Source organism: Centropristis striata, chromosome 11, assembly GCF_030273125.1.
Source record: "Centropristis striata isolate RG_2023a ecotype Rhode Island chromosome 11, C.striata_1.0, whole genome shotgun sequence".
NCBI lineage: Eukaryota > Metazoa > Chordata > Actinopteri > Perciformes > Serranidae > Centropristis > Centropristis striata.
In genome coordinates, this window is record NC_081527.1 from 8272307 (window position 1) to 8289012 (window position 16706).

Here is a 16706-nt window from a genome sequence, read left to right on the forward strand (position 1 = left end):
CCCCCGTGTACGCTTCCCCATGTCAACTTACAGGGGATTTCCCTCGAAACAACAGCTACTGGACCTCACTGCTGTTTCATTAGTTTGGATCCTGTTTCTGAAACAATGGACAACAGTCCTCTGCAGGTGCTGACCGTCCCTACAGCCCCCTACCCCGACCAGAGACCCGGCACAAACGGTCTGAGGAAAAAGGTCTACGTATTCCAGTCCAGGAGGAACTACCTGCACAACTTCATCCAGAGTATCTTCTCCTCCATCGACCTGCGTGACCGCCAGGGATCAACAGTGGTGGTGGGGGGAGACGGACGCTTCTTCAACACAACAGCCACCGAGGTCATTGTGCAGATGGCAGCTGCCAACGGGGTCAGTGCCACCATGCGTGTGTGTGTGTGTGTGTGTGGGTGTGTGTGTTTGTTTGTGTGTGCATGCTGTGGGTGTTTGTGGCTGTGAGTATGTATGTGTCACTTGTTATTATCCCTCTGTTATCATTAGTTGTTCCAGCCTCATGTCTCATTAGTATTCAGTTTGTAGGCATTTGATACACGGTTGTATTCGGAGAAAAAAAAATTGTTGAATGATAATAATAATAATAATAATAATAAGTAATATTATAAGATAAATCCAAGTAAAATAGATGCTCAATAAATGTTTAAAGAAATATATCATGTAACTTGCATTGACTATTCAAAATTCTTAATATAAAGTTGTTTTTTTTACATCAACAGGGTCAGTGCCACCATGCGTGTGTGTGTGTGTGTGTGTGTGTGTGTGTGTTTGTTTGTGTGTGTGTGCATGCTGTGGGTGTTTGTGGCTGTGAGTATGTATGTATGTGTCACTTATTATCCCTCTGTTATCATTAGTTGTTCCAGCCTCATGTCTCATTAGTATTCAATTTGTAGGCATTTGATACACGGTTGTATTTAGAGAAAAAATATTAGTTGAATGATAATAATGATGAAAATAATAATAATAATAATAATAATAATAATACGTGATATTATGAGATAAATCCAAATAAAATAGATGCTCAATAAATGTTTAACCCTTTGGAGTCTTGGGCTATTTTGTTCATTTTTTTAATACTTTTCATTCTGCCACTTGGAGAGAAAAAAGCATGCATATTTAGCATATTTAACATTGCTATCATACTTTAATTTTTTGCACAATCTCATTAATGTAACCTGATAATTATTTTTTCACTTTGACTTACTAGATCAACATTTTGAACCCAAATGAAACCAAAAAACAACAAACAAATAAAAAATTTAGTCTGAAGATGATGTTTTTTTCCCCCTTTTGAAACAATAACGCTCAATGAGAATGTTGCAAATGTGTTTTCAGGTTGCAAATATAAGATATAACATAAAACAAAACCTTTAGAGGGAAGGTGACGGCACGACTCAACGTTGCCTCGTTTTTTTATGTCGTGACGTCATAAAGAAGTAATGCCTCCATGCTTTCACTGACTCAAGAGGATTAAAGAAATATATCATGTAACTTGCATTGAGTATTTAAAATTCTTAATATAAAGTATTTTTTGACATCAAAAGTTATCACATGATTATGTGACCAAAATAATTAATGATCATGATATCATCATGATATCCATGGAACATTTAGAGGGAAAATACTATCAGTCAAATTTATCTCACCTTTGTTTATAATCATTTTATCTCATTTTTGGCTAAGTAATTACACATAAAATATGAGTGGTGAAGAGAGATTAACTATGACTGGAATGCCCTGCTTAACCTGCTGCCCCCGCGACCCGGCCCCGGATAAGCGGAGGAAAATGGATGGATGGATGTATAAAGGCATGCAAAAGGAAGAAATGGAAATACTTTAAGAGGCTCTGGAATATCTCAATATTATATGCTTGTATATTCTCTAGGGATGCACGATATTGGATTTTTTTGCCCGATATCCGATATGCCGATTATTTACAACTCATTTAGCCGATTACCGATACCGATACCGATATTTTTCCCCATACAACCATAGCCAGGCAGCCATCCGGACCTGCAGCACCATTTATAAGCTTAAAAGGTGATTAGCTAAGTTTGATTGTCCAATTTCTGTGAGTTATAATCAATGCATGGCTGTGGGAAGAGATGATAAAATGCAGTATCACTGCAGAACAATGTAACTCTGAGTTATCAAAGGATGAATGCTGCCTTTCAGCTGCAGCTCCTGGCTACTCTGATGTCTTCAAATAGAAAAACTTGTTTTGTTTTCTTCTCTCACCAGCACCACTAATGAGCTTTCTGTAGTCCCGGGGCTTAAATTACATAACCTTTGAGCGTGTGATGCTCTCAGTAGGATGGCTAAGGTGTTTAACCCTTTGATGCACAACATATTGACACCCCTTAATGCACAACATGGGTAAAAAAAATAACCTGCATTAATTTCCCATGTTGCTGTGTGTTTCTGTGCTCTATCTTTTGATACCAACTTATTTTATGATTGAGTATTCTTTAAATATCTTGTTTTTGATAACAACAGATCATTATTTTCATTTTGCTTCTCATACTTTATGAAGAAAAAAAGTTTTTGTATTTTTACATAGCTAACTTCTTGGCTAAGTAGCTTGCTAAGCTAGCTACTTAGCCAAGAAGTTAGCTAAGTAGTTAGCTTAGCAAGCTACTTAGCTAAAAAATGTATATTGGTCATTTTTGACCCATGTTGTGCATTAAAAGAGTAGTGACACAAAAATGAATAAAGGAAAACATAGACAAACTAATTGAGGAACACCTGGAATACTGAATGATGAAAATTAGCTAACTTCTTGGCTAAATACTCAGCCAAGAAGTTAGCTAAGTAGTTAGCTTAGCAAGCTTCTTGGCTAAAAATGGACATGAGTCATTTTTGACCCATGTTGTGCATTAGAAGGGTAGTGACACAAAAAGAGGTTTTATCCAAAAAATTAATAAAGGAAAACATAAAATTAAGACAAACTAATTGAGGAACACCTGGAATACTGAATGATGAAAAATATTTTTTTGCAAATATATAGAACATAAAAACTCTATCGGGTCACTTTAGACCCATGTTGTGCATCAAATGGTTAAAATACACTTATAACTTTCCCTTAAATGAAAGTGTAGTTACTTTGAGGAACAAGCATGACACACCAAGCTTGATATTCAGTGGTATTCCCAACCCTCCTCCACTCAGATAATGGCAGCCAACTCACACACTCATACACACACCTGTGTGACATTTTCTCAGGTGGGGAGAATGATCATTGGACACCACGGGATAATGTCCACACCAGCCGTCTCCTGTGTCATTAGGAAATACAAAGCCATCGGTGGCATCATCCTCACTGCCAGCCACAACCCTGGAGGACCTGATGGAGACTTTGGCATTAAGTTCAATTCTGCAAATGGAGGTATGGTAACTGGAGAGGAGGAAGCATGATGCAAGAGCATCGGCCAAGTGAAAAATAGTGTTACGAGAGAAGTTAACAAGGCTGCAAGAGGCCTACGTGGTGCTCGTGGTACTGAGATAAAGTTTGAGACTCTGTCCCAACATTAAACCTGGGACAAAGTTCAGATACAGTCATGGAAATAATTATTAGACCATTGTTTTCTTCAATTTATTGTTCATTTTAATGCCCGGTACAACAAAGGTACATTTGTTTGGACATATTAATGATAACAACAACAAAAATAGCTCATAAAAGTTTAATCTAAGAGCTGATATCTAGACATTTTCCATGGTTGTCTTGATAATGATTTTGGTTATTATCAAGAAAACCATGGAAAATGGCTAGATATCAGCTCTTAAATTTAACTCTTCATTCTACACTCTATCATTATATTTGTCCAAACAAATGTACCTTTAGTTGTAACAGGCATTAAAATGAATAAGAAATTAGAGAAAACAAGCGTGGTCTAATATTTTTTTCCATGACTGTATATCAAACAGATTTGCATGGTTTTACCAATAAATATCCCAAACAGCCATGACACAAATCAAATCGTCACCCTGTTAAAATGAAAATAAAAGTCATTTTTTTCAAGTTTTGCAGGAAACACAAAAAACTTCACCAAAAGTGTAACATATGACATTTATTGATCATTTCACTCAAAAAGGATGTAACAGAGGATGGCTATTGGCATAGTAATAACACTGTGTGTAAATGATGTAACTCAAGAGAAATAAATGACTTAGGCAATTTTTTTGAACATGCCTTTGTGACTTAAGCAAGATATGGTAACACTTTATTTTGAAGGTGTCTACATAAGAGTCACACAAGCCTGTCAGAAACATGACATGACAAGTATCATGAGCATTAATGTTACTTCAAAGTGTCATTAATGTTCATGACACATTCCATGTCATGTTTAAGACACGCTCATGTCATTCTTATGTAGACACCTTCAAAATAAAGTGTTACCATATCTTGCTTAAGTCACAAAGACATTAAGAAAAAATTGCCTAAGTCACATTTTATTTTGATTTAGGCATAATAAATCCGCTCAAGTCACACACTTGACATAGGCCATTATCTTAAAGGGGTAAAATCACATGATATGATCAACTGAGGATGTAGGTGATTTTACCATATAAGGAGATGATTTAGGGAAAAGAAAAAAAAAATCGACAAAAAATGACTTCGGCGATTATTTTAACAGTGTGACGAAATGTAATATCAGAGCTTTTCTACTGCATTCAGGTCCAGCCAAGGAGGCTGTCACAAACAAGATCTTCCAGATCAGCAGGACCATTGAGGAGTTTGCCATCTGCCCCGGACTGCAAGTGGATCTGACAACCCTGGGCAAACAGATGTTCGATCTGGAGAACAAGTTCAAACCCTTCACAGGTGAAGTGCAGCATCAGTCTTTCCGCTGTCACTTTAAATCAGGAGAAGATAAAGGCTGGATGGATACTAGAGTGGTTAAACTTTCCTTATTTTATTGCTACAAAGAGACTGTACAATCTGTCTTACTTTATGGATTCATTACATGACACTTTTTGCCATTTTTTAGTGATCATTCATTTTAATGTTTATGATGGCAGTTAGAATGATGGATCAAGTTCAAGTGATTTATTGCCAGTTGCACAGGTACAGGACTAGACAGTCTTGTCTTAAAGAATGGCAATACACACTAAAAGACAATGTTATTTCTCCTTTGTGGTTGTATCCAGTGGAAATTGTGGACTCAGTGGAATCCTACGCCAACTTGTTGAGGAACATCTTTGACTTCGCTGCTCTGAAGGAGCTTCTATCTGGTGAAAACCACATCAAGATAAGACTCGATGCCATGCATGGAGGTAAGAGGATCTTTACCAAAATCATGTAATTTCATCATTGTATTCTGATAGAACGATTATAGTGTCAATACAAGCACATTTAGCCTTTAATATTTTTAATCTGATGGTTTGAATAGAGCTAAGTGCCATGTTGATGACAAATATTATGACAGATATTTTTATCAAAGTGGCGTTTTACTGCTGTCAAGGTAGGGCTCATTTTAACTATTTAATATACTTTATGTGGTTACATTTATAAACATGCATAATCACTTTAAATTGATCATGTTTTCATGTTAAATCTTGGCCTGAAAAGTAACTAAAGCTGTCAGCTAAATGTAGTGAAGTAGAAGTATAAAGTTACAAATGTGGAAATACTCAAGTAAAGTAAAACTACATAAAAATTGTACAGTACTTGAGTAAATGTACTTAGTTCCCTCACTTTTCTAGGCTTTGATATAACATTGGAGACGTGGCAGCATGGGGTTATAGGAACTGTTGACTTTGGAGTGATTCATAATGATCAGGTTACTGAAGCTATTTAGAGCGTCCCTAAACACTGAAACTGAAACTAATAGGTGAACGGTCCCTGCATCCTCCCCCGCCACCCCTTCACAGGAAGTCCGAGTTATTCTTATTTATAGGGTATACATTTTGACAAGATGCCACACCCCTCTCACTGTGGCCCCGGACTTTCTCTCCAGTTCAGTCGGCAGCATGGCTACGTTACTGATTCACACATTATAACTCAATTGTGGTGAAAGATTTTGTTACCTTCGGATAGTTAGGAGCTTCCCCATCTCCTCGCTTGTGCAAAGCTAAGCTAACCTGCTGCTGGTGGTAGCTTCATATTTACCGTACAAATATGAGAGCAGTGGTGGAATGTAACTAGGTACATTTCTCACTCAAGTACTGTACTTAAGTACATCTTGAGGTTTTGTGTCATTTTGTGGTCAATTTGATTCTTTTTTTTTTTTGTTTAATTTTGTGTCTTTTCTGACAAATCCCAAAGTATCAAGTTCTTACTTTCCAAGGAGTCTCTGGCTTGAAGCTGACTGTTACACACTCAGGAGGTCAGAATGGACCTTTAAACTTATAGCAAAGGACTTAGATTAAAAGTAACAATAAAATATCAAAAAAAATATATATGAATGCACAGACAGAGAGATGTTTTAGTTGTTTTCTGCTTCATTATTTGTCCAAAATTCATCGTATCAACTGAGTTTGTCTGATCTGAACTGTGAGATTCTGTTCAGTGAGCGAACAGAAGGACAACATGCATGTTAAATTGGGGGTCGCGACTCAAAAAGGTTGAGAACTACTGCCTTGAGACTCCAAAAACCAAGATGCCGACAGTCAAAAAGCCTAAATTTGAGGCTTCATAGTCTTCACACTGATGGGTGATGTCATGCTGACCCCATCCTCTTCTTTTACACAGTCCATGGGAGCAACACAAGCTGGAGTTTTTGTTTTTTTTTAGAATGTGACATGGTACTGCATGCATTACTATATTTGACTTGAGCAGTTGATCATTGTCTATAGCAGTCTGCTCTCATCTCTGCTCCCCAGTGGTGGGACCGTATGTGAGGAGAATCCTGTGTGAGGAGCTGGGCTGCCCCGCCAACTCTGCCATCAACTGCGTCCCATTGGAGGACTTTGGGGGTCAACATCCAGATCCAAACCTCACCTACGCTGCAGACCTGGTTGACAGCATGAGGGACGGACAGTATGACTTTGGTGCAGCATTTGATGGTGATGGGGTGTGTGTTTATTGTTTATTGTTTATTGAATGGATCCCCATTAGCTGACGCCCTCCCTAAAAATACATAGAGCATAGTACATTATGCATACATAATACAAATGTTATACTGTAAAAATCGTTAATTCAGATGTCTATGGTGTCAATATCAGCTGTATACATTTATAATTTAAAATTTCATTAGAGAACATTTCAAAGGAAGGGGCATCAGGCTACAGATACAGCAGAGAAAAATAAATTATATATATATATGTGAGAAACCCTCAACAACAATACACCCCCCCCCTTCCATTCTTCCATCATCATGATGATGATGATGATGATGATGATGATTATTATTATTATAATAATAACTTTATTTATAGAGCACCTTTTAAAAACAGCACTTTATAAAGTGCTTTGACAGAGAGCAGTTAATTACACAGAGAATGATGCCATAAGGTTAAAAACTATTCTTACATTAAAAGAAAAACAATAAAAGTCAGAGCAGGAACAATCACAAGACATTCTCAGATACACAGAAAATAAAAGGTAGAAGGAGTAAAAAAAAATGTATTTAAAATGAAAAAGTAAAATGAGTGGTGAGATAAAAAGCATTACATAAAAGCAAGTCTATAAAAGTGGGTTTTAAGAAGTGATTTAAAAGAAGTTACTGACTCTGTGCTCCTTATCTCCTCGGGCAGCTCGTTCCAAAGTCAGGGTCTCTGGTGGAGAAAGCTAAGATGTTAAGATTTTCTAAAATAAAGATAACATGACATCTAACCCCTTGTGTGCCTGTGTGGCTTTCTAGGACCGTAACATGATCCTCGGTAAGCACGGCTTCTTCGTCACCCCCCCTGACTCTGTGGCTGTGATCGCTGACAACATCTTCTGCATCCCGTACTTCCAGCACACAGGGGTGAGGGGCTTCGCCCGCAGCATGCCCACCAGTGCAGCCTTAGACAGGTAAAAACACAGAGCATGGATTAGAATGAGATAAAAAGTAATTTTATCTGCAACAGTACACATTAATAGTTGTCATATTTTGTTGTGTCAAAGGTTCATTAGGATGCTCTTTGATTGTATTTCCTGCAGAGTAGCCAAGGCAACAAAAATAGAGCTATATGAAACTCCCACTGGGTGGAAGTTCTTTGGGAACCTGATGGACGCAGGCAGACTTTCTTTGTGTGGAGAGGAAAGCTTTGGTACAGGTATTATATCTCTTTCAAGTTATTAGATCATAACATTTTTTTTTTTTTTTACTTTTTATTCTTTTATTTCCTCTTTTAACTCTGTTTTTGATTGTTTTTTTAAAAAATTGTTTTATTGTTTTTAGTATTTTATTGTTTTTATTGTTTTTATTTATTACTATATTTGTGTAGGATTTTTATTGTATTTTAATAACTTTGGTCAACTGAGGTTGCTTTTAAATGTCGCTTTAACCCTCGAGGCACCTCAGGGACCAAACGTGCACATTCAGCTAATTCTATGTTTTTGATTCTCAATATATCGGTCAGTTTAAAAGCTAATTGTATGAAACTTGGCCAGGGTTTGTTTTTTATTATACTTTTTAAAAAATCCAAAATTCCTCTTTTGTAAGTTGTATAGAATATGAGATATGCATAACAAGGCCCGTTTTGGTCCCATTGACTCCCATTATAAACACATAATTTTGATACACTGTAATCCTGACATAATATCATGCTTTTCCCATGAATACCTAATAAATCTAAGCCTCTCCCTTCAAAATACATGGAAGGTGTGATGACCCCCTCAAACCACCAGGGGCAGCAGAGCTAAATCACATACAGGTTCAATGGTTCTCTTACCTTACAAAATGCATGGCAATGAAAAGGTTAACACCATAAAAATGTTCTTGGTGTGTTGGGATTGATATAAATGAGTTATCAATTATTGACCTACTCAAGGCTGTAATAACTCCACCCCAAATACACCCCATATATTGCACCTTATTTTTGAAAATATTGCATATTTTGTGTTTTTGTTCTTATGACAAAAAGGGCATTAAAACATAAAAAATGAAGAAAAGAAAAAAAAATTTTTTTTATATCTACGCTAGGTCTGAAGTTGCTAAAAGGTTTAATGTGGTGAAAGTGAAAAAAAATATTTATATATCACATTTTTATGACACTTTTAAAGGGGCCGGTTTTGGGACCTTAAGGTATAAAGTGTAAGGTCATTTTAAAGAGGCCTCGAGGGTTAAATAAACTTTGACTTGACTTGTGTGTGTGTGTGGAGGGGGGGACTCAAATTTTATTGTCATGCTTTTCTTTTCTGTGCGTGGTAAAGGTAATTGCATATCCTGTTTCAGGTGGAGACCATATTCGTGAGAAGGATGGACTGTGGGCCGTGCTGGCATGGCTCTCCATCCTGGCCACTAGGAGGCAGAGTGTGGAGGATATTCTTAAGGACCATTGGCTGAAATATGGAAGGAACTACTTCACCAGGTAGCATGAAGACACACAATGTGGTGTTTGTTTGTCTGTATTTCAGGGTTGTACTCCATCAGCAGAACGGCACACAATATCATGAGGGACCACACTGCAAAAAACATCAAGCTTACCAAGTATTTTCTTCTTATATCTAGCAATAGTATCTTAATTCTCTTGTTTGGAGTATAATTTAGCTACTGACATACATACTAACATGTGTCTTTTTGTAACTAAAATGAGTGAATAACCTCTTCACAGGGATTTCAGTCTTGTGTAAATACTTCTTTTCAGGATTGACATTGTGAGCTTTTTCATGCTTTTCAATCTATCCAACTGTTGAATATCGTGAGTTGTTACCCAAAATATTGTTTCCAGTTGCATGAAGTTTAAATGCTATTTCAAAAGCATTTTCTACCCACCAGTATCTACCCACAGATACTGAAATGAAAAAACATGCTAGTTTCAAGTATTGTTGGCTTATTTTAATGTTACTACAGTTGGGCTTTTCAAGCCACAATTGCTCAAAATAAGTATTTTTGGACTTATTTTTAAGACATCATTGTATTTTTACTTACTTAAAGAAATCTTACAAAGAAAAATTTACTTACTGCACTGGCAGAAGATAATTTTATGTAATTGCTTAATTCTAGTTTGATGATGATGATGATGATGATGAAGATATCTGAGGCTTCAACTTGTTAATGTTTTTAGTTTGTAGTTTTAGTATGCTGTGTGTATTTTATTGTCATGTGGAAATGTTTGTGTTGTGATTGCGTGCACTGCATCGTTTGTAGTAGTTGCACATATGAATCTCGTCGTACTGCTGGTATAATGACATTAAATATTATTTTATATTCTCTATCATCCATCAAAGTCCAAAAAGTTTGAATTGACGGTTGAATTATGTCTAATTAGAAACAGTTTACTTTCTATTAGATAAAGATGGAAGGTGGACTGATGAAACAGGACATGTTGCAGTGAGAAGATTCTTACAGGACAAGACTGACATCTAGTGGAACATAAGTGCCATTACATATTCTTTTAAGCCCTGTTTTTTAAATGAAAATGTAACACACAAAAAAGTGAATCATTGCCTCTCCTCACACTGGAAGAACTGCACAGTTCCCGCTGCCTGAAGAAGGCTGAGGACATAATTAAGGATCGACCTATCTATCTATCTATCTATCTATCTATCTATCTATCTATCTATCTATCTATCTATCTATCTATCTATCTCTACCTACTGTAATCAAATCAATTATCAGATTTTGAGGCTTATAATATTTGGATATTGAGTGAAATAAAATCTTTATAAATGCAAATACTCTCTGCAGACTTACATGGATTGCATTAATTCTTAAAGAGGTTACAAATAATTGTAAAAACACAGCATTAGAAAAGAATTGGTTTTGGTGGGTATTGCAGCTGCTTCAGGGCAGCAGAAAGTCAGATTAAAAAATCTTAAACTTTCTGTAAAATGTGTGACTGTTTTCAACACCATTGAAATTATTTATTTACATACAAGCGTACAACAAAAAGGCACATATTCTGTTATAAATAGCTTTTTATTTTCCTCCAGATACGACTACGAGAATGTAGACATAGATGCAGCCTGTGAGATGATGGAGGATTTGGAGATTATGATCGCCGACAAGTCTTTTGTGAAGCAGAGATTCGCAGTGGAGGACAAAATCTACCAAGTGGAAAAAGCAGACAACTTTGAGTACACAGACCCCGTAGACAGCACCATCTCCAGGAACCAGGTACATGCCACACACTGAGCTGTGATGAGGTTTTTATGTGTACAGGTACTGGATGTAACCAGTGGTCTCTATAATGGCTATCTGGACTCTTTGTGCAGCTACTTTTTGCACATGCTAAAAGCTTTACTTGTGTGTGTGTTTCTGTACTGGGCTGTTTTCTCTGCAGGGTCTGCGGATAATCTTCTCTGATGGTTCTCGAATCATCTACAGACTCAGTGGGACAGGTAGTGACGGGGCGACAGTTCGGATCTACATAGACAGCTATGAGAAGGAGCAAGTCTTTGAGGAAACACAGGTAAAATATATTAGTATGTCTGGAATATTTCAGGATGCAATTGGCCAAATAGTCGACAATACAAAAAAAAATGCACGATGTGAGGTCTTAATAATCCCAGAACACCAGAGAAAAATTCATGCTGCGATTTGGTTTGAAAAGCTTTTGACTTTTGGAGATTTCTTTGAGATTTGCATTTTTTAGTGATTGTATGGCGATTACTTAAATTCTTTACGTTTCCTCTATTGTAAAGGTCAAAACTGGTCATTTTATAAAGTGAGGTCAAGTTTTTAAAAATGCTGCCTCTACAATGCCATGGCTACTTTGGGGACTAACAATTCAATTCAATTCAATTCAATTCAATTCAATTCAATTCAATTCAATTCAATTCAATTCAATTCAATTCAATTCAAGTTTATTGTCATATACACAATAGAAACATGTTCATTGCACAATGAAAATCTTACTTTGCTGTCTGTCAGATGCCAGAGAAGACAGAAGTAAGAGAAATAGATTTTTTTTTAAAGGATAGAAAAAGAATAATATCTGCAAATATACAATGCAAGGCAGGTACAGTTATAAATAGTCTTTGAAGTGCAACATGAAAGTGCACACATGAATAAAATTTAGCTGATTCAATCCAGAAGAGTGTTAGCTTTCCAATCATACCTGATTTATGCAATTCCAAGACTGTTTATGGACCCCATTATGCAGAAATAATCAAATGCATTAGGCGAAAACAAAACATTTGAAATACATGAGAAAGAGTGCATGTTTTTTTGCATGGAATTAGTGCAAAATGGGTATTTCTGTAAAGGGGAGACTTGTGGGTACCTATAGAAGCAATTTTCATTCACCTCAAAGTGCTTCACAATAACAAAAAAATATATTTTTTAAATGCAACACATTAAAAAAAGGTGAATAAAAGACAATAAAATAAGACAATAATACAATAGTTGATGATAAAATATATGCGAAAGTTAATAAAAAAAAGAGAGTAAAAATTCATAATAACAAAAAAAAACATTTATTGAGAGCCAAAATGAGTAGCCTAGGTTTTTTGAGCCTGTTTAGCTTTTGGTAGGATATTCCAAGATGTTGCTTGTTTTCTTAAGCATAGTTGGGTAGTTTAATATATAACAGTAGTGGGGCGGATTAGCTCAATATTTTACAACAATCGTTCACTTTGTGATAAAAGCATGAAATTTGGTAGATGTGTTGGTGAATATGTTTCGAACAAATCTGGATATTGGGCCACCTCAAAAGCGCCCCCTAGTGGCCGTGGCAGGCATTTGTTGTACGAATAAATCAATGATGAATAAAAACTGCCCTTTTAATAATACCAACTGGTGATGAATTGTATATTGTTGGAAAGCCTGATTAGTCACCTTTACAACGAGGTACAGCTTGTAAGGATCGTGCATTCATGGAATGAGCAACGGGGCTAAACGTGTGGGTAGCACCCCCCAAAAATGTGCATCCCCTGTGTAGTGGGGCAGATTAGCTGAACAATCGTTCATTTTGTGATAAAAGCATCAAATTTGGTACACTCATTGCTGAATACATGTTTAATGAATCTGGATATTGGGCCATCGCAAAAAAAATTCTGATGGCTGTGGCGGCCATTTTTTAAAATGGCCATTTAAAAGCGGACATTTTTAAAAATGGCCGCCGGTGGTTACTGCCGTGGAATGCTTTGCCTACCCTACAGCTGCTGTTTCATGTTTTCAGCACCACAAATATAATTTAGAGACATGTTAAAGTGACAAAAGCTTTATTACAGTCTAATAGAAAAGAACATTAACTTTGTATAATATTTTATTAGGTCTTGATATTCCCATTCACAGGCTACGGCCTCCTCTTTGGCTTGTATTCTTCTGTTGCTCCTTAAAAAGAAAAAATAATTTTCAATATTGTATGACCTGCAACAATAAAAACAAAACACATTTAGACAGAGAAAAAAATCATACATTTTAAAAATTCTACTAGGGTTACTTGTAGCAGGTTACTCTTTCTGGCAAAATCCTTGTACTGAGGTGTGTGACTTAGTCAGGCGGCTTAGCCAAATAAAGGGGACACGCCGGACAAGAGCACCACATTTTTTCCACATACTCTCTATCATTATAGGTTTCAATTTTTAGTAGGAGCCCCTTCATCAAGATTGCGGTGATGGCAGCCATATAAAGTCTATGAGAAATGCTATATCTTCCAAGCCACTTAGAAGGTCAATCTTGGTGTCAAAATATACATTTTCTGGGTCCAGGAATCATTTAAAGCTATTGAGAATATCACTAGAAGATTATTTGATCAAATAGATATGTTCATTTTCACTCAGACTGGGCAACTCGCTTCAAGTTGCAGCAGGGTATCCTGAGTTGAAACTGTTTGGAATCAATGTTCACAGGAGAGTGTGGATTAGCTGCCATGTACACTGCTCAAAAAAATCAAGGGTACGCTTTCATCTCATGTCAGATCTTGATCAACAAATTATTTACAGTGAGTCATCCAGTGATATTCTCAATAGCTTTAAATGATTCTTTGACCCAGAAAATGTATATTTTGACACCAAGATTGACCTTCTAAGTGGCTTGGAAGATATATTGGTTCTCATAGACTTATGGCTTATGGCTTATATGGCTGCCATCTCCGATCTGCAATCTTGATGAAGTGGCTCCTACCAGTTGAAACTGGTAGGAGTTGAAACCTTTGGTGATAGAGAGCATGTGGAAAAATTTTGGTGCTTTTGTCCGGCGTGTCCCCTTTCTTCTCAAATCTGGTCCTAAGCCGCCTGACTAACTGTGATGGAGTTATAAAATACATTTAAAAAAAAAGAAAAAAAGAACCACATGGGCAAAGGAGACATTACATATAGTGTGTGTGTGTGTGTGTGTGTGTGTGTGTGTGTGCAGAGAGGGATGTCCACATTCCACAGGACATAATTTAACAGTGTCTTATTAAGCTTTCACACCCAACAGCCACTGATACATGTTCCAAGCTAACTAGCTAGCTTAAGTACCTATTTTTGCTATCTTGCTAATTTACTTTTCCGCCAAGGCCCATGATGATTGTTTTTCTCTTTAGCCTTTATGATGTTCATAGCATATTTTATTCATAATTATAACAGGTGAAATAAAATATTTAGACATACCTTGATGGACAGTGCACTGCACTGCTTGTCCCAGGAAGCAAATGCTAGCTAGCTCATTTGCTAGCTAGCTCGATGGCTAGCCCGATTGTGGTGGGGCAGGAAAAATAACTGAAAGAGTGTCTAACTGGATTTTTGTTAATTTAATATGTCTATTTACATTTTTTAATTTACGTTCGTATATTTAGTTTAAATTTTTTAAATATTTTAAGAAATAATTTAAATATTTTTTGTAATTTTAACGAAGAAAATGACTGCTATGGCCACTAGGGGGCGAATTTGCGATGGCCTAATATACAGATTTGTTTGAAACAAATCCACCAACACATCCACCAAATTGTGTGCTTCTATCACAAAATAAACAATTCTTGTGATTTATTGAGCTAATCTGCCCCACGGGATGCACATTTTTGGGGGGTGCTACCCACACGTTTAGCCCCGTTGCTCATTCCATGAATGCACGATCCTTACAAGCTGTACCTCGTTGTAAAGGTGACTAATCAGGCTTTCCAACAATATACAATTCATCACCAGTTGGTATTATTAAAAGGGCAGTTTTTATTCATCATTGATTTATTTGTATAACAAATGCCTGCCACGGCCACTAGGGGGCGCTTTTGAGGTGGCCCAATATCCAGATTTGTTTGAAACATATTCACCAACACATCTACCAAATTTCATGCTTTTATCACAAAGTGAACGATTGTTCAGCTAATCCGCCCCACTACAGTGCATTATAATATAGGCCAGGGGTGGGCAACTGGAGGCCCAGGGGCCACATACGACCAGCACCCTCACTTGAAGTGGCCCTCAGTACAACTTAAAAGTGCAGTGTAAAAATGCACAAAATTAATTCTTGCAATTAATGTTGGTCTGCTGTTTTTGCACTGGAAAAAAAATCGCAGTAAGTGGTTATTTTTTATTTGCTTCAAACCTTTTGTATTCCTATTTATACTGTTATACATGCATTTGAGCATGAAATATTGTAAGTTACTGCACTGTAAACATATTTAAAATTGCAGTTTTAGTGAAGTGCACGGTCCTATATGTGGCCCTGTGGTAGTGTCCATGAAAAATCAATATTACAATATTTCCAGTCATACCCGATTTATGCAATTCCAAGACTGCTTAGAGACCCCAGTATGCACAAATATGCAAATACATTGAGTGGAAATAACCCATTTGTACTACATGAGAAAGGCTGCATGTTTTTTGTGTGTGCATAGAATAAGAATAAAGTGGGCATTTCTGTAAAGGGGAGATTTGTGGGTACCTATAGAACCAATCTTAATTCAGAGGTCAGAGGTCAAAGGGCCCTTTCCTTTCCTTCGCCAAAAAATTTGCCTATTAAGCTTTTGAAAAACAAAAAAAGTCAACCAGGCCCGTCGGCGGGCTGCTGGCTTGTTAAGAGGTACGTGCCTGCTTAGAGTTAAATATTAATGTGGAAATGCATCAGTGGCATCTGGCAGCCAGGTGCTTGAGTCTCTAACCATGTCATCCTTGTTTGGGGCAGGTGATGCTGGCACCCCTGGCAACCATCGCTCTGAAGATCTCCCAGCTGCACCACAGGACGGGCCGAAGTGGCCCCTCAGTCATCACATGATGCCCCCATATGTTACTCCATCATTGCTTAAGTAATGCTCTCTCTGTGTTTCTTTCCAGATTTTTGTATAAACTGAGCTTCAATTCCAAGTGTAGCTGCAATAGTTTGCATTTTAGGCAAAACATATATTCAGTGATTTTCTCATTAAACTGCTTTTTATTTTTGGTTCAGGTGTGGGGGTTTTTGTGTTTTTGATATATAGTTGCAAACATACTGCATTCTGGTCTCATTCTGGTGTTTTTGAATCTATGTTGATTTCACTTTTGCAATTGTTTCTAATTGTACTTTAAACTAATGAGTCACTGGCAGAAAGCAGCAGGGTTTCACAACCATCAGCACTCCTAGTGATCAAAACAACTAATCATGACATAATGTTGTCCTATTAAACGCAGCATGTGGCTTTTAAACTGCAGTTTCACTTCCTCTGTGAAACTCTGTTGTTACACTGTGTATTCTCACTTTGTTCCGGCT

General features: G+C 36.9%; 1 protein-coding gene across 1 annotated transcript; it reads left to right on the forward strand.

Moving 5' to 3' along the window:
- The first annotated feature begins 6 nt into the window (after window positions 1–6).
- On the forward strand, window positions 7–16347 carry LOC131980220 (phosphoglucomutase-1-like). The gene is made up of 11 exons (XM_059344434.1): window positions 7–363; window positions 3229–3391; window positions 4682–4828; window positions 5155–5280; window positions 6829–7019; window positions 7809–7963; window positions 8093–8208; window positions 9330–9465; window positions 11030–11213; window positions 11380–11508; window positions 16146–16347. The coding sequence occupies exons 1-11, from the start codon at window positions 106–108 to the stop codon at window positions 16233–16235; spliced, it is 1695 nt and encodes a 564-aa protein (XP_059200417.1). The 5' UTR covers window positions 7–105; the 3' UTR covers window positions 16236–16347.
- The last annotated feature ends 359 nt before the right edge of the window (window positions 16348–16706 follow it).